This window comes from Triticum aestivum, chromosome 5D (assembly GCF_018294505.1).
Source record: "Triticum aestivum cultivar Chinese Spring chromosome 5D, IWGSC CS RefSeq v2.1, whole genome shotgun sequence".
Lineage (NCBI taxonomy): Eukaryota > Viridiplantae > Streptophyta > Magnoliopsida > Poales > Poaceae > Triticum > Triticum aestivum.
Genome location: NC_057808.1, coordinates 449,122,025 through 449,139,574, shown reverse-complemented (window position 1 = coordinate 449,139,574; position 17,550 = coordinate 449,122,025). Strand labels below are relative to the sequence as shown.

General features: G+C 48.7%; 3 protein-coding genes and 1 non-coding gene across 5 annotated transcripts; 2 read left to right on the top strand and 2 right to left on the bottom strand.

Moving 5' to 3' along the window:
• The first annotated feature begins 2,497 nt into the window (after positions 1-2,497).
• LOC123122626 (TORTIFOLIA1-like protein 2) lies at positions 2,498-7,933 on the top strand. Its single transcript, XM_044542915.1, has 8 exons — positions 2,498-2,702; positions 3,386-4,142; positions 4,817-5,011; positions 5,093-5,195; positions 5,342-5,964; positions 6,395-7,093; positions 7,193-7,374; positions 7,483-7,933. The coding sequence occupies exons 2-8, from the start codon at positions 3,516-3,518 to the stop codon at positions 7,541-7,543; spliced, it is 2,490 nt and encodes an 829-aa protein (XP_044398850.1). The 5' UTR covers positions 2,498-2,702; positions 3,386-3,515; the 3' UTR covers positions 7,544-7,933.
• Positions 7,934-8,069: 136 nt separating this feature from the next.
• LOC123122627 (protein STRUBBELIG-RECEPTOR FAMILY 5) lies at positions 8,070-12,296 on the bottom strand. 2 transcript variants are annotated; one of them, XM_044542916.1, is made up of 16 exons: positions 12,016-12,296; positions 11,760-11,898; positions 11,565-11,636; positions 11,391-11,456; positions 11,219-11,290; positions 11,053-11,124; positions 10,803-10,874; positions 10,639-10,707; positions 10,323-10,388; positions 10,022-10,242; positions 9,633-9,895; positions 9,087-9,352; positions 8,890-9,010; positions 8,670-8,806; positions 8,437-8,593; positions 8,070-8,333 (listed from the first exon to the last, which is right to left on the bottom strand). In XM_044542916.1, exons 1-16 carry the CDS (start codon positions 12,113-12,115, stop codon positions 8,199-8,201), a joined length of 2,028 nt encoding a protein of 675 aa, XP_044398851.1. In that variant the 5' UTR covers positions 12,116-12,296; the 3' UTR covers positions 8,070-8,198. The 2 variants fall into 2 exon arrangements, with proteins under 2 accessions (XP_044398851.1, XP_044398852.1); XM_044542917.1 differs by lacking the exon at positions 12,016-12,296 and having other exon boundaries at positions 11,391-11,461; positions 11,760-11,828.
• Positions 12,297-12,392: 96 nt separating this feature from the next.
• On the top strand, positions 12,393-12,465 carry TRNAE-CUC (transfer RNA glutamic acid (anticodon CUC)). The gene has a single exon. It is a non-coding gene; the product is annotated as a tRNA-Glu (tRNA).
• A 38-nt stretch (positions 12,466-12,503) lies between these two features.
• Positions 12,504-15,790, bottom strand: LOC123122628 (organic cation/carnitine transporter 7). Its single transcript, XM_044542918.1, has 6 exons — positions 15,649-15,790; positions 14,755-15,023; positions 13,996-14,233; positions 13,292-13,829; positions 13,013-13,215; positions 12,504-12,934 (listed from the first exon to the last, which is right to left on the bottom strand). The coding sequence occupies exons 2-6, from the start codon at positions 15,021-15,023 to the stop codon at positions 12,710-12,712; spliced, it is 1,473 nt and encodes a 490-aa protein (XP_044398853.1). The 5' UTR covers positions 15,649-15,790; the 3' UTR covers positions 12,504-12,709.
• Positions 15,791-17,550: the final 1,760 nt, after the last annotated feature.

Below are 17,550 nucleotides of genomic sequence, written 5' to 3'. Positions count from 1 at the left end.
CTGTATCGCCCTGCATGCAACGACCCGGAGTGCAATGGGCGATGGGCCCAAGACCCCAGAGTGCTTAGGATGTAGACCGGCGGGGACCTCTCTGCTGAGCCTAGGTAGGGTTGCGACGTGTTGATCTTCCGAGGCCAAGCATTGACCCAGGAAAGTGTGTCCGGCCAGCGTAATCAAGCGTCTTGGAAAACGTGGTGCACCCCTGCAAGGAAGATTATCTATTCGAATAGCCGTGTCCACGGTAACGGACGTTCAGACTTGTATCCTGATCTATTATAATTAGAAATGGATACTTGAGATATGTGATGGATATGTGGCTCCGGGATTGCTTTCTCGTAGGGAGTCGAGGAAGGATCTCTGGGCGTAAATACTACAACATGCTTGTTAATTATAAAATGCTATTCTTTACTCTTCTGAATGCTGCAAGATGCTTGAAGACACTTGAAGATGCTAGTCTTTGATAGGTTAGGCTTTTCCCCTTCTATTCTGGCATTCTGCAGTATAGTCCACAGATACAACCCTTCCATTTGATGCCAATGCATACTTAGTATAGATCTGATGCTTGCGAGTACTTCAGATGAGTACTCACGGTTGCTTTGCTACCCCTTTTCCCCCTTCTGCTTCTTTCTTTCTGGTTGCCGCGACCAGATGGTGGATCCCAGGAGCCAAATGCCACCCCGCCGACTACTATTACTACTCCGAGGATGCCTACTACTATGTGGAGACTGCCGACGACCAGGAGTAGTTAGGAGGTCCCAGGCAGGAGGCCTTGCCTCTTCGATCGTGTTATTTTTGTGCTAGCCTTCTTAAGGTATCCTTGTTTAACTTATGTCTGTAATCAGATATTGTTGGTTCCACTGACTCGTTTATGACCGAGCACTTGTATTCGAGCCCTCGAGGCCCCTGGCTTGTAATATCATACTTGTATGACTTATTTGGGTTTAGAGTTGTGTTGTGACATCTTTCCGCGAGTCCCTGACCTTGATCGTACATGTTTGCGTGTATGATTAGTGTACGATTGAATCGGGGGCGTTAGAGCAGACCCGACTGAGACACACATGCAAAATGGCAAAAAATGATGCAGGTAAGCAAGTCGGTCGGTGGTGAGTCGTGACCGTGTTAGAGCATCTCCAACAGACGCGCGGTCGCGCGGCACACTAAAAAACTTTTACAACACCGAAATAGCGTTTTCGCGCGCGGGGGAGGTTGGTTGCTTTTCCAGGCGCTGCAAATTTTAGCGTGCCGCTGTAGCGCTTCAGCAGTCACTGCAAAATCCAGCGCGCGACGAGCCGACACTTGAGAAATATGAAACAACACATACCAATTTGACAATATGATGATCTCAAACATAAACAAATATGCAAAATAATGAGTTGAAGCAAGATAGCATAGTTCAAATGCATGACATAGTTCAAAATCACCTAAACCACAAGTTTTAGGAGGAGGAGGGGCGCCGGCGGCGAAGCGGAAGGTCGGCCCCGCGCTAGGGTTTGCGACGGCGGTGGCGGCGGAGGGGTCACGGGTGTAGGGAGGGGTTGGGGGGATGTCGGCGCGGCCTTCCATCAGTGCAATTTCGCCGGTGGCTGCGCGGGGCGGGGCGGCCGGAGAGGTCAGGGCGGCAGTTGGTCGCTCGCGCGCAAATATTCGCTGTCTAGCGCACCAAATACACAGCACGCGATGCCGTTTTCCTCAGCGCGCCGAACCAACTTTACCGGACGCGCGATTTTAGCGTCAGTTTCGGCCCCGCGCGTGCTATAAAGTTGTTTTTTCCAGCGCGGCTAATCTAGCGCGTCTGTTGGAGATGCTCTTAGCCCGCACATTCCGTGCATTGTCAACCCGAACCTATGGTCAGGGGCTGTCCTATGTATTGTATGGAGTGGGGCACTTATTGTACAAATTTGAAAAATTCAGAAAAAAAAGAACCCAAGCAAATTCCTATTGAAATTTCAAAAAACGAGTGACTCATCAGTACTGCAGGCAGTACTCGATTTAACCATTTTTAGTTGGACCGGGGCAGACGTTTTAGATTTGAATGCGCGGTCGGGTCCTAGGCCGGCAAAGCAGCCTGTGCCATTCCACTGCTCGCTCCTCCTCCTCCTTGGCGTCTTCCATCCCACCTCTACTGTGCTGTGCCCCTTACACGCGGGCCCCGCCCCCGCCCCCGCCCCCGCCTGCCTGCTCCAGGACAAGACGAGAGGGAGCGTCGTGTGTCTCTCCGGAAAGACACGGTCGCCTGGCCGTGGGACCAGCGGCCGCGGAGCCCACGTTCCGCACGGAGCCGCCACGTCGTCGTCGTCCGCGAAATTCGAAATCCCGGCCTGCCGCGCCCCCGCGTCTATGACGGGCGGGCCCCAGCGAGCTGACCAGCAGTCGTCGCGGCAGCACCTGCCTCGGGGCCGCCGCCCTCCTCGCCGAAAAAGAGGGGCTCACGAGAAAGTAAAAGAAGTAAAAAGGTTAAAAAAAGCGAGACAGCACGCACGCTGCCATTTTCACCGCTCGCTCGCTTGGCTTGGCTTGGCTTGGTTACCGCAGGCGCATGCCCAGTTCGAATTCAAATCGCGGCTAGTGGTGGTAGTGGTGTCTCTCTCCTTCTGGCGGTGGCGGAAGAAGGGCGGATCGGAGGCTTCTCCCCAGCCAGGCAGCTCTCGCGCCGGAGAGGGAGGTGGAGGCTCGGATAGCGCGCCACCGCCGCCGCTCCCGCTGTAAGTGCCTGCCGCTCCCCTACTGCCTCCACCCTCCCCTCGCCCGCGGCGCTGCTCTGCTCCCGTGTCGCCAGCCAGCTCCAGCTCGCGCCGCGCGCGTCCTCCGTCCTCCGGCCCGGGGGGCGCGAGCCAAGCCAAGCCCAGAGGGAAGCAAACTCGCTCGCGCTGCGGGTTCGAATCGAATCCGGGCGACTCGCCTGCGCCGTGCTCTAGCTACTTCCTCTGGTTCTGTTCCGAGCGAGGGAGAAGGGGATAAGATAACCCTCTTCGTACGCCGCTTGTGCCCCGATTCGCGGACTGCCGCGGGTTCGGTTCAGATTCTCCGCGGCTTTGCTGTGAGATTCGTTCGTTCGGTCCCTAGGGCGGGCGGGTTCTTCAATGGGTTTAGCCGTACCGTACGTTTGGGGATGTTCCGCTGCTGATACTGATACGCCACCGCAAGCTCAAGCTCGACATACGCATGCCGGCGATGGATGATGCGTTTGCGGTTTCTGTCAGCTCAGCCCGTATCGATTTACTCTAGCGCTCTGTCCGCCTGGTTTCGATTCACTTGCTTCCTGTTTCAGTTCCAGTTTCAGATGATTTCTGAATCCCGGCGCACCCCATTTATTGTCATCAGTTGTTCAAATTTTGAAAAAACTATGGATCGATCTCACCCTGCTCGATTTCAATTTGCTCTGCAGGGACCAAGCCATGGGTGGCGTTGGAGCTACCACCCCCAGCCCCCACCCCCAGGGGAAGATGAAGACGTCCGCCCCCTTCTGCACCCGCCACTGAGACCGACCCCCGCCAGCTCGTCGCCCCGCCGCCGGGATGAAGTCCACCACGGCCGCCCCGTCCAAGGGCAAGGCGGCGTTCGAGCTCAAGCACAGGCTGGTCCACGCCCTCAACAAGATCGCCGACCGGGACACCTACCAGATCGGCCTCAGCGAGCTGCACGCCACCGTCGACGCCCTGGCCCCCGACATGGTCGGCCCCTTCCTCTCCTGCGTCATCGACACCGACGCGGACCAGAAGAGCGCGGTGCGCAAGGAGTGCGTCAAGGCCATCGGCGCGCTGGCGCGGTCGCACGGGGCCCTGCTGGCGCCGCACATCCCCAAGCTGGTCGCCAGCGTCGTCAGGCGCCTCAAGGACGCCGACTCCGTCGTCCGGGACGCCTGCGTCGACACCTGCGGCACCCTCTCGGCGTGCGCCAGGGAGTTCGGGGACGGCGGCGCCGCGCTGGTTGCGCTGGTGCGGCCGCTGTTCGAGTCGCTGGGTGAGCAGAACAGGTATGTCCAGGCCGGGGCCGCGCTCTGCCTGGCCAAGGTGATCGATGAGAGCAGCTACTTCCCTGGCCCTGTTCTGCCACAGATGCTCGCGCGTGTTGTTAAGATCCTCAAGAACCCTCATTTCATGGCCAAGCCCGCCGTGATCGAGCTGCTCAGAAGCATTGTTCAGGTCCCTCTACTGCTCTCCTATATCAATATTTGCATTGTAATTGAACCCATTCATGCACTAGCAGCACTATTGCATATATGTTCTCTCTATTTTGGCATGATTACCTTGCTTGTTTTGCTGAGATGAGGGCTTTGCTTTTATCATCTTCAGTTTCTTATGTGTTCAGCCATTCAGGTCCATCATTTCTTTCAGAACATGGTCTAGGTAGTTGAATGATTTGTAGTCATCGCATGCATCATTAATTGCTATAAAAAAACTAGTGATTAGTAGTATCATGGGAAGGAAGCATGCTTCATTGTAATAACAGAGTAGCTGTTATTTAATGGCTGCTCAGCAGTTTGTAATAACAGAGCACCTGTTATGTAATGGCTGCTCAACAGTTCGTAATAACAGAGTACCTGTTATTTAATGGCTGCTCAGTAGTTTGTCACACAAAATCTAGCTTGCCCTGAAAAGTCGGGTGTCGCTGTTGCTTGTTCACTCCGAGTATGCTTCACACTGCTAGTATGCATGGCATCTATTTCTGCTGGAAATTCAGACAATATATTTTTTCTAGAAGCAGAGTGATTATCTATTTATCTTCATCTTCAATTTTATGTCGTAAGTTGTAACTTTGAGATTGACCTTAGCATTCTGTTGATGTTCTTATTTTGCTGTGGTCCCAATTTTTGTAGGCTGAAGGTGCTTCTACAGAGCAGGCTTTATCATCAGCACTAACAAGTATTATGGATTCCCTGAAGAGTAGTGACTGGACTACAAGGAAAGCAGCTTCTCTAGCTCTTTCAAGTATTGCTGTCAGCTCAGGATATTTGGTTGCGTCTTTCAGAACTTCCTGCCTTCGATCCCTTGAACGCTGTAAATTTGACAAGGTAGGTACATGCATTGTGAAATTGATGCAGTGACATTTTTTTTTGCATATGCTATAGTGATGTTTGTGCTTCGTATAATAGGTAAAACCGGTGCGTGATGCAATTACCCATGCCATCCAGTTGTGGAAAGCTATCCCAGGTTCTGAGACTCCTGAACCTTCAGAAGCTGGGTCATCCACAAAAGGTATATATATATTCCTTTCATAGTAACTCACTGTCTAGTGTGCAGGAAAGCAGATCAATGCTTTGTTCATGAAGCATTATAACTCAACTAACATAATTAGCTTTGTTTCTATTATGTGTACTGAAATCTTCTCTCTTCCCTAGCAGAAAACTTTTTTGGTGACCATAATGATGCCAGAAGTGTACATGATGGTGGATCAAGAGCGACTTCTTTTAGGAGAGTTGAGCCTACACCTTCAGCATCTGTTGTAAGTGGCAGTTCTATCACTTCGGTAAAGAAGAGATCCCCATTGTCTGTCAACAAGATACCTCAAAACAATGCCTCAAATCAGCAGCATTTGAAGTCAAATGACTGGCATGTGGAGATATCAGTCCCTAAGCAGAATACAGTGCCAGATCTTGGGAAAAAGGGATATGGCAGCAACCGCATGTTGAAATATGCAAAAGGAAGTCCTTATGGAATTGTAGATGAAGACATCAAGTCTGACTATGACCCTATGGATGATAAACAAGAATGCTCCTCTTTATCAGAAGTAGCCAGCAGGAGCTATGAGACGAAGCATGTCACCTCTGCTCTGGAAGTCACTGAAGATGTCACTGAGCTTTGCCCTAGGGCTCGAGAGACCAAGAGCATAGACTCCACTGTTACAGATGTCACTTCACATGGCACACATACTTGTTGTCTGAGTGCGACGAAAGAATTAGCCCTTATTAGGAAGCAACTACAAGAGATGGAAAGGAAGCAAGCAAATCTTTTTGATCTTTTGCAGGTGATTCTCATAACTTTTAGTTGCGAGTCATCTTGCTGAATTAACTCACTCTATACTTGCCCAATTTACACAATGTTTATCTATGTGATCTTAATAGTAAAGCGCAGTAACGATTTAGTTCAAAAGTTAACAGCATGTATATTATTTTAGTTACCTGATGAGTTTAGATAAAAAGAAGGGCAATTCATGTTGGTAATAAAAATCATGATCATGAACTCACGTTAATGGTTACCATTATCGTTCTCATCTATCATTTATAGAAAAATAATGCATATTTTTCACATGGAAAAATGCTGTGTTGTATACAAATACTTATGAACAAACCATGTATGTAAAGATGCATGCAAAATTGCCTTCCCAAAGCACCTTTTTTGTGCTAACAACTGTGGAGCAACAGCGCACTTACCTTTTTTACACCTGTTTCCTGTAGGAGTTCATGTCGAATTCTGTGGAGAACATGTCAGTGCTGAACTCAAAAGTACACAATTTGGAGTATGCTGTAGACAAAACTGTGTATACAATTACTCAGAGTGAAAGCCGCTATCAAGTTCCTGGCTCCAAGGGTTTTAAGAACCAGAGTGTCTCTTCTTCACCCAGGCTTTCTAATTCGACACCTAGATCATCCGTTGATGCCAACTTTAGGCCACCAACAATTCCTCATTTGAAACAAGAGAAGAAGTGGGCTCACGATCTACCATCTAAGGGCACGAGCACTTGCGTAAAAGAGGGTCATGAATTTCTGAAGGCCCATGCTCGTAACCGAGTTATGAAGTCTGGGGCTGGGAGCTCAGAGGAAAGTTACATTCCAAGTTCAGTGAGGGGTCGAGCATCTGGGGTCAAGGGGACCTTCCCGGTTCCATTTACGAGTCCATGTGATCAGCCTGATCTGCAAAATGCATTGTGTGCTTCTAGTCAGGCTGGCGAGTTTCGCGGTTGTGACGGCATGGAGCCTGCATATGCTGAAGCCCTTAGCTATGGTGATTCTGATGATCTGATTGACCTGATGGACAGAACTGGGCCTGTTCTTGACAAGTTGTCGCGTGAAACGGCAAATGAACTTTTAAGGCTTATTGCTGGCCAGTTCCTTGACACAAAGTTATTTGACTTGGCCCTACCTTGGATTCAGCAGGTAAGCTAAGTACTAGTAGCAATCTGTTTATACCTGCAATCGTCTCCATGTCTGAAGAACTACAGTTGTGCATTTGCTGATTTGTGTGTGTCCGTCCAGGTGGTGGATCTAAGCACGGTTTACAAGCCGAGCCAAGTCTTTGTGTCCGCGAGAGCACAGAGGGAGTTCCTTTCAGCACTGGAGGAAGCAGCAACCAGCGGATCTACAGAACCAGCCGTCAGAATCGCCATCGTGCAGCTTGCATTTAAACTGACCAAGGCTTGTGAGGCCGCCCCTTGCAGGTAATCCACGTCGTCCATGGACAGTGACTAGCAAGTGCTCCACCAGTTTCTGCCACCCAATTTTGGTTTCCTGTTTTACTGATGGATGCATCCATTCTGCTGTTGCAGGAAAATCTCAACCAGAGTATCCAGGGGAAGCGAATCCGTCGTCATGGCCACCGTGATGTGAAGTACTTCTCCCTTGTGATGTGACCCTAGTGTGTGTTGAGGCATCAAGCAATGTCCTTGCAGTGATGTTCTAGTGAGATTGTTTTCTTTTCTTGTCGCGACGATGTATACTAGGTCTCGATTACTGTATGCAAGTCAGTAGTAGTGGTTTGCTAGCTAATCATATGTGTACTAGGTCTCAGAAGAGGTGGTGGTTGTTTTAGCCTTCTTCGTTTTCTTTTCTCGAACACTCGTCGTGGTGCGTGTGGTTGTGTATTAGAAGAAGAATGCTGAGACGGCGCTTGCTGTTTTAGCCTTGTGTGGAGTTTGCTCTCTCGCGAGAGGTGATCAACGAGCTTGTGAGTTTATGTTGTGATCAAAATGTCAGTGCTGATGATCTTTGATGTTACTACCTACTTGTGCTTGCCCAGAAGCTTTCTTTTCAGTGAAGTATCAGACTTGCTTACATGTGCTCTCTTTACATGGGTAAACACCACGGGGAAAGAAGGACTCAGTGCAGTTACATGTTCACTACATTTTCAAACATGACACATTTCACTACAGTAGAAAAATGCAGCACCCACACTCACATACACTCACTTTTTACATTGTCTAGCTTAACCAGTGTTGCTTACCCTCATACGCTGTTCTAGTAAGTATGTTCAGATGGACGGGCATCACCAATCCGAGACGTCGCTGCGCATCGACGCGCTGTAGAGGAAGCCACCCCTCCTGCTGCTGGCGCTGCGCTGGACGCAGCTGGTGAGCTCCTGCGACACCTCCGACATGCGCGGCCGGAGCTGCGGGTCAGACTGCAGGCATTTTGCAGCCACCAACAAAGAGCAGTTTTCAGATTTAATTTTTACATGTGAGACCTGATCAGCTTTTCTGAGGATTTCAGTGAGAGGGCTGAACCTGGGTGCAGCGGGCGATCACGTCGGCGAAGCGGGACAGCGCCTTGGGTGGGTACAGGCCGCGCAGGGCCGGGTCTGCCACCGATCCCAGGGCGTCACTGTCGTGGAGCTGCGGCGTCACAAACTTGACCAAGGACTGCTCATTTATCGGCTTTGAGCTGGGGATCAGATAACAGCTCACAAATTACCATTTCAGTTCACAGGAATTTTGCAGGAAACAACTGCTTGCTTTACCTATCGTAGGCCTTCCGGCCGGTTAATAGCTCGAGCATGACCACACCAAAGCTGTACACGTCGCTCTTCATCGTGTAACCCGATGGCCTTGTGCACTCCGGGGGACTGTACCCTGGCCCCAAGCTCTCGTTTGGATCCTGCAGAGAATTTCCATGTCGGAAGATTGCCCTCATTCTACGAGCAAGTGAAAATCGTTGTCTCATGGCGCAAACAAGCAAACCTCGTAGAAGAATGCGAGGCCGCAGTCGGAGAGGTGAGGGTTGAGGTCGGCGTCGAGCAAGACATTGGATGACTTTATGTTCTTGTGGATGATCCGAGGCGAGCAGATTTCATGCAGGTACCTAAACAGAAACAAAACCTTTAGCATCTTAATTATCTTATGAACTCACTATGCTTCAGTGTTGCTTGTCAACTTACTCCAGAGCCTGAGCTGTACCGAGAGCGATCCGAACGCGGGTATCCCAGGTGAGAGGCTTGCTGTAATCGTCTGACAAATGCAGGAACTCATGGAGGGACCCGTTCATATGGTGCTCATACACCATGATGTAGTGCCCGGGCTCCGCGCAGTAGCCCACAATCTCACAGATGCTCGGTTGGCGCAGCCTGGAAATGCAGGTGACAAGCTCCACAAAGTCGCTTCTCTCCGAGAAGCTCAGCGGATCAAACTTCTTGATAGCCAGCACCTGAAAAATCATCATGGTAAACAGTAAGCTTCGATTATGGGACATGGTCATCATGTTCAGGCCTCTTGACTCTCCAAGCATTTTTCTTCAGGCCACTTGACAGAAATAAACTGCCAAAAACATTCAGTTCAACAGCATTTTGCTGCAACATGTTTTATATGCATATCTGACACCATTTTGTAGAGGAAACTATAAGTCCTAGGCAACGTTGACTTCTCGAGATGATATTGTGGGATAGTTTATTTTTCTCTGAATTTGGAGGGAAACCATGAGGACCTACCTGTCCGTTGGCATATTTCGCCTTGTAAACCCGACCGACCATTCCCTGGCCTATTATCCTGCTACTGTGCCAGTTGCCAGTGGCCGCTTGTAGCTCTGACGATGAGTAGGTCACCAGGCTGATCGGTTCCAAGATCCGCCTAGAATTGTTTAGCATGTTAAACTTGTTGTCGTTCATCGTCTTGTAAGGCACAGAAGGCAGTGTTACACTGTCAATCGACGTCGATTTCTCCAGCGGCTTCATGCTGATTATTGAAGAATGGCCTGCAAAAGGGAAGACAAGAACCCTTATTACCCCAAGCCAAAATGTAGAAGTACCTGCAAACACTACTGGTGGTTGCATCAGTAAACGTGCTCTTGTCGAAAGGAACGTAAATTGTCGGTTCTGACCTGACTCGTCCATGTAGTAATGAGACGAGACGGGAGAGGATCGCTTCATCTGTAACACTGTCAAGAGAATAACAGCTGCAAGGAGCACAGCTATGACCATTGCTCCGATAAAGAAACCGTTGACCCCGACGTCACTCTCTTTGCTCGATGAGGCTCCCGCCGAAGACCCCTTCTCCATGCCAGGAGGAGCCGACCCGGATGACCACTGGTTCCCACCAGTCCTTGAGAATGTAGTTAGCACTGTCAGAACTCATGAAATTGTAGTGCAAAAGGAGCAATGTTGGGTGCAGGTACCACTTACTTGAGGCTGTCGATTTTTTTCAGTTTACTTGGAATCCACCCGGTGAACTTGTTGTTCTGCAGATTCCTTGAGCACAAAGGGAGGAAAACCGTTCTAGCTTAGTTCTGAATCATCACACTCATGCAAATATATGGATTTGAAACAGTACCTTTTCAAGTAAAGTAAGCAAAATTAAGAATTAATTTTACATGCATTTATATTAACAACACTGCTTCTTTTGCATTTCCATGTTGAAGTAATTAATCAGAAGCATACACTTTTAACCATGGAGATAAAATTGGTTTGAGATGGCAGTGTTTACTCGGGGTATACTTACAGATCCTCCAGAGAAGAAAGTTTGGCCAGAACGTCGACATCGCCAGTGAACTGGTTGCTCTCCAAGTTCCTGGATATATATATATTTTTTGAAAAGATTGACAGTCATTTGTTGATCCAAAGGAGAAATAGCCAGTGAAGTTCCTAAGAATACAGGTGCCTTACAGTGTCTTGAGGCCTGTGAGGTGCTGGAAACTCTGGGGCAGGTTACCGGAGAGGCGGTTGTCAGAGAGATCCCTGATGACACAAATAGAATTGCTGACTGTAAGAAGAAAATTAACGAGCTCTGGTCAAATCAAGTATCACAGGCTAAATATCTGTTACCGCGACATTACTAACAAACCAGTAAAATTGTGGTAAATTTATCAAGAGGTTAATACTACAATGATCACTGAATTTGATATGCATAACTTACATTGTCGAGAGCTTTGGAAGTTGCGTAAACATGTCCGTTAACTGCCCGTTTAAGTGATTGCTTCCGACGTTTCTGCGTACCGTTGAAAAGGCAGTTTGGTGACCGATTCATTCAAGAAAAACAATCATCATGGAAAAAAAGACAGCAACATGAAATAGATTCTTACAGTGTCTCTAGATCAGACATCTGAGATACCGAATAGGGAATCCCGCCGGTAAACGCATTCCCTTGCAGGTTTCTGTATCACAACATATCATAAAACACACTGGTTTAACTAATGGGATTACCCGTGCCAACAGCAACTATGGAAGGAAAAAAACCTAGGAAAATGAACTTACAGCTGAACCAGGTTGGGTGGGAGCGAGTAGGGGATCTCGCCGCTGAGCTTGTTGTCGCTCACATCGCTGTGCTACGCAAAAGAAGGGAAAGCTGAACTAAGTTGCGCAACCAACGGGCGGCGGCGGTCGATGAACCGGAGAGAATATTTGGGTTCACAGTTGGGCATGACTCACAATTTGGTTACCGATTTGAGGCTGGACAGCTGGAAGCCGAGGTTGCCGGTGAGGTCGAGCCCTGACAGGTCACTGCTCCATGCAGAGCGATCAAGCCAGAAAACAAAGCTGTTAAACATTCTGTGTGAGGAAAGAGGGGGCTTGGGATTTCACAATGGTGTTGAGCAAGAAGCTTTGTTTGACAAAAAATATTACATTTTGGTGACGGAATTGTCGCTGCAGTCGACCCCTCTCCAGCCGTCGTCGTCGTCGCAGGGGTCGCCGCCGTCCGCCTTCCAGTTGTCCAGCTTGGACGGCTTGTGCATGCTGGTGAAGAGCACGTTCAGCGCCTCCACTGACGAAACATGGCGGGAAACGTCACAAAATGTTCTTCAGAACCTACGTATGGGCTGGCAATGTAATGTTCTGAAGGCAGGAAACGGGAGAGAAATTCCCGGTCTCTCTCGCTCACCGTCGGCCCGGTCGGTCTTGGCCGCCGCGACGGCGACCACCGCGGAGAGGAGGAGGAGGGCGGCGAGGCCGCCGGGCACCTGCCGCCGTGGACGGGCCATGGCGGGTGGACGGGGACCAAGCGAGGGAGGGAGGCGTGTCTGGGGGCATGCAGGAGGAGGTCACCTCTCCTCCTCTCGCTCATGGCGGAGATGGCGCCTGGGCATGTGGATGTGGGTTTCTAAAATTGGGAGGGAGGCGCGAGCGAGGGCGGGAGGAAGATGGCGCCGGCCGGGCGGCGAGAGTGGCGGGAAGCCCCTCGTTTTGAAGGTTCCATCTCACCTGCCCGGGCCGAGGCGATGGCGGTAACAAGACTAATCGAGAGTCGTATCAACAAGATCCGTCGTAGTCTAGGTGGTTAGGATACTCGGCTCTCACCCGAGAGACCCGGGTTCAAGTCCCGGCGACGGAATTCTTTTTAGTTTTTATTACTACTGCAGAAATGCAACATTTTCTAATTATGTTTTTATAAGAAATATCCTATTTTAATCCTGTTAATAAGCTTTTTTTTTTGCAAGTAAGGAGAGATACATCGATTGGTAGGAGTCAGAGAGCATATTTGCGTGCACAAATTAAACTGAGAGCAAAAATAATGATAATGGAGGAATTCGATGATTGATGGCAGCTGCAGCAATGTCATTGTCAGGTGCCCCGCTCTACGCCGCAATGTGGTCGCTCAGCTTCCGCCCGCTCGTCTCCAGGGGGAAGTAGGACACGGCGACGGCCGACACGAGCATCACTGTGATGAACACCGCGATGGCCGCGGTCTGGTGGCACGCGTGCACCAGCCCGACGGCCACGAGAGGGCACAGGATCCCGCCGAAGCGGGCGATGGAGCTCGCGAACCCCACGCCCGTAGCCCTCACGGCTGTCGGGTATATCTGCAAGAGGCGATGGTGTGAGACGTTTGACCAAAGAGATTTAGCAGAATACAGTGTACTGCTATGGCATGGACAAACCTCGGGGGCGTAGATGTGCAGGACGATGAAGCTGGCGGAGATGCAGATGCGCGCTCCGAACAGGAAGACGGTCGTCAGGGATTCCGTCTGAGAGAACATGAGAGGAGCTATGCACAGGCAGCTGATGTAGAGCATCGAGGACATCGAGAGCTTGCGTCCGAACTTGTCCACGATGGCGGCCGACAGAATAAGGCCGGGAACCTCTGCGTCGATCAACATGACGAGAATAAGAAGGATACTCTGGGAAAAATGACTGACCATAGGAGAAAGCATATATACCTCCAAAGCTAGTGATGAATACATTCCTGTAGAGATTAACATCAGTTGAGTGGGTTGTTTCAACTGTTACTGCTCCTTCTGAGCCACAGATCCTATTTCCATGACTCAGCTCCGAGGTTAGCAGAACAAGACCATAGTACAAGAAGGCGAGACCGAGAAAGACAGTCCAAAGAAGAAGAGTCGATCTAATTAGATTTGGGGACAAAAGCCTTAAGATGGCATTCAGGCCCCCAATCCCAGGTTTGTTGGCGTGATCGACAGGGTTTGTTTTCCTACCTGAAACCAACTGCGCAGATTCTGCTGAATCTGCCATCTCGTGGAGCTCCACTCGATGGCCAGCACTAAGCCTCCCAGAAGGGAGAGCTACACGGTTTACTCGTGCCATTGTTTCCATAACATGCACTGCATCAGCTATTCTGCCCTTCATGCATAGGTATCTTGGTGACTCGAGTGTCAATGGGTAGAAGAGTAGTAGGGCAAATGATGGCAATGATGAGAGCGCTAGCAGCCACCTCCAGCCAAAAGCTGGCATCACAGCCTGCAAATTAAGCGGATTAGTGCCTGCAAATTGCCGTGTCTGTTTTTTCAATAGCACAGTTACGAATTAGAGTGAATGTTTGTGTGGTTCGATCTATTGTGCCAACAAGAATTTCACTAGATCACTCAGACAATGGTATTACTTTTGCAAAAATGTAGGAACTTACCCAAGCAAGCGAAGCTTCCAGTATTGTGCCAATGGTCCAAAATGCTGAGAAGATGACCATCCAAGTTCCTCGGTTAGGAGCAGGGACAAACTCTAGAAACCAAGAAGATAGAACTGGTCCACCACCCAGTCCAACACCAACAAAAAATCTTAGTACAATCAAAGATGAATAGTTTGGCGCGAAGGCACTGAGAAGACCAGCCCCACCGGTTACAAGGGCTGTGAAGTTGAACCCAACCCTGGAGAAGTACGAAGTAGCAACAATGAGGAAGAAAATACTTACAGCATGTAAAATATGAACTGCAGACAAAAATAGATATCCTAAAAATGTATTTATTTGCCTCTCCCAGATGACATCCTAATTAGTTAAACTTAACTAGTCTGGTATGCAGATTCAACGTAACTAGTCTGGTATGAAGATTCCCAACCAACATCCCATATGTGATATGCAGCAACCTCTTGGCTCTCAACTTGAGAGTTATCGCGCCGGCAAGCTCTACCATAGACAGGGATTGTATTAGCCTGCCTCTCTTGGAAGACATCCTAATTAGTCAAACTCAACTAAACTAGACTAAAGTTATCAAGTGAAAGATTATATATTTATGCCCATAGTATTAATGAAGCATCATTCCAAAACATTGCTTGGCTCAATTGTGTATGCCTAGGTAAATTCCAGAGCATAAATTCCGCTGTTAGGGTGAATGTATTTGAAAGACAAATTTCCAATAAATAAACAATGGAAAAGCAGGAAAGGACCTACCTTCTCCCGTAGTTGTCCGAAACTAAGCCCCAACAGTATGCTCCTACAAGCATCCCTAAAAATACAACACTTGTGATGAAACTCTCTTCCTGTGCAGAAAGCCCCCATTCAGCGTGAACCGACTGCCCAACAAACGACAGAAGCATCATTTCCATCGCCTCTGAGATCTTGGCCATCCCGGAATAGGCAAGCACGAACGCTTGGAACTTTCCGAACCCCATGGACACAAGCGCCTCATCGACAGCATAAGTTGACACACCGTCCCCCATCTGAAAAATGAGCAAACAGCACGATTCATGGATTAATCGGTTTCATGTTTGTTATCATACTGCATTGGCAGAAAAGTCTCTCTTTTTCCATTAAGGAGGCATCAGAAGTAAAATGAGATTCGTGCAGTCTGGGATCCTCCATCATCAGAAGTAAAAATAAGCTTAAGGACCATATTTCTCTGATTTGATAATCCAAAAGACAGCAAATTCCAGACAGTACCAACCAGCACTCTACTCTCTGGGATTCATGCTGCCAGAGTGTAGACAGCCCCCTTGCTCAACACAGATATAGACCTAAAGTTGTGTACTACCAAAGGAATACAATGGCTGACAGACTAACCCAACGATTTTCAGTTAGCTTCCTAAACAGCAAGCAGCTAACAGAAAGATAAGCAGACCACCGGATCAGATTTAAGAATCTAGGAGACCTGGGTCTCAAGCCCGGGCTGCGGATCCTCGGCTGAACAAGTCGCGCATTCAGGCCGGACTGCTCGCTGGGGCCGGCAACGCGTCGCCGGACGGGAACCGGCTCAAATCGAGCGTGTTACGAGGGCGGAGCTCGGCGGCTGGAGCGGAGAGAGGGGGAGACGGGGAGGGGCGGAGGGAGCTCGGCGGGGAGGAGTACCTCGTCGGGGTAGGTAGGAGGGGGCCGGCGCCGGCGGCCTCCAAGTCGCCGGGAACGGACGCGACGACCGGGTCGGGTGCGGGCGGCTCGTTATTTTTCCTTTTTTTTCCTGAAGACGACGAAAATGGAAAGAAAACGTCCGTTTCACGCCTAAGTAGCGGTTATCATGAGTGTGCTTTACGCCTAAGGATATTGTGCCCAAAAGGGCTAGAAAAATGTCAATTTACTTCATATACAAGAAAATTTTATGTCTCTACTTTATTTGGTAAAAATTCTGATCTAGTATTCATCAAACATCTATGCAGTACAAAGAAATAAGGAGTAACGAAAATTACATCCATCATCCTAGACCACCACCTAGCAACGACCACAAGCACTCGAGCTAGCCGAAGGCGCATCACCGTCATCGCACTCCCTCACCGGTGTAGGGAAAATCATGTTGTAGTAGACAGCCGGAAAGTCCTCGTGCTAAGACCCCAAACAACTGGCGCACCAGAACAACGAGTGACACTAATGAAGCGTAGACAGAAAGGATCTAAATTGTAGACACACGAACGCACACGAACAAAGACCAGATCCACTGAAGACAAACACCGATCAAATCCCATGAGATCCGTGTGAGATACACCTCCACATGCTCCTCCGACTACGCGAGACGCGCCTACGAGACGGGTGCTAGGCGGAGAGAACCTTATTCCATCTTCAAGGAGTCGTCGCCGCCTCGCCTTCCTCAGTAGGACACAAACCCTAAACAAAGACTTCTTACCCGCCTTGGAGTTGGCTCTGCTGTAGTCGATTATTCTCAGGGGAGGAGAGAATCCCCCTGGAATATATTTCATGTCGAGCAACACGAGAAAATGTGGTCACACCATAATCTGGCATGATGTTTCTGTTCCAGCTTTCAAAGACGGTTTCTCTAGTACTTGGGCTTCAACTTGAACTTGATACCAAACTTGAACTCAACCCTTCTTGTCCTGGAGCACCACCGTGATCATAGTGCTCCATCAATGCATTGTTTTGGTGCCTACGGCTTCCACCAATACAACAGGTGGAAAGGAAGGGGATTCCATGAAAGAAGACAACTTTTCCTTGCCGCTAGCTTACATATTTCCGACTTTCCAGAGGCTTATCTTTGAAGTTAATAGAGGCTTGAAAGACAGAGTATACCAGATGTTGTTGACTGCCTTTTGTAGTCTCGCTATCAAGGAATCACTCACTCTTCTCCCTCTGGTTGGAGCTCAAGGAAAAGCTAATTCTAAATGATCTAAACCATTTCCCACTAGTTAGGAAAGTTTTCATTCCCACGCATAATTATTCTAAGGTAGCACACGTTTCCCGATATTGCATCTACTATTCAAAATCCCACTCAAGAATAAAGGGAAATAACAAGGCAGAAGGTTGAGCGGATACACGATTCCAAATTACTCCTTTTCGGCACATTTCAATTTCTTTAACAACTATACCTAGAAGAATTAGTCAGAAGAGGATCAACTGCTGACCAGTTGATTCTTCTTGAGATATTGGTATTAAATCCGCTTTTTAGCCAGCCCTAGCTTTAATGTTTACAAGTTCTCTTTGTCAAGTACATCCATCACTTTCATCTTTCTTGGATTTTCTTGAAAACACCCCTCCATATATTAATTAATTAAAACGTCTTACAATCATTCATAACAACAGACGCCATGCAGGGTGAGAAATTATTAAAAAAAAAACCATCAGATCTATTATCAAAACTAAATTTAGCAATCTCATGTGCTACTGAATTGGCTCTTCTATTTATTTTTTAACAACTTGAAGTTATACCAGAAGCTTGATGATGCTAAGCGCTTCCTTCTTGAGGTCAACGAGCGGGGATCTGTTAGAACTTTCATTTGCAAGGAAAGAAGCCACAAACGCACAATC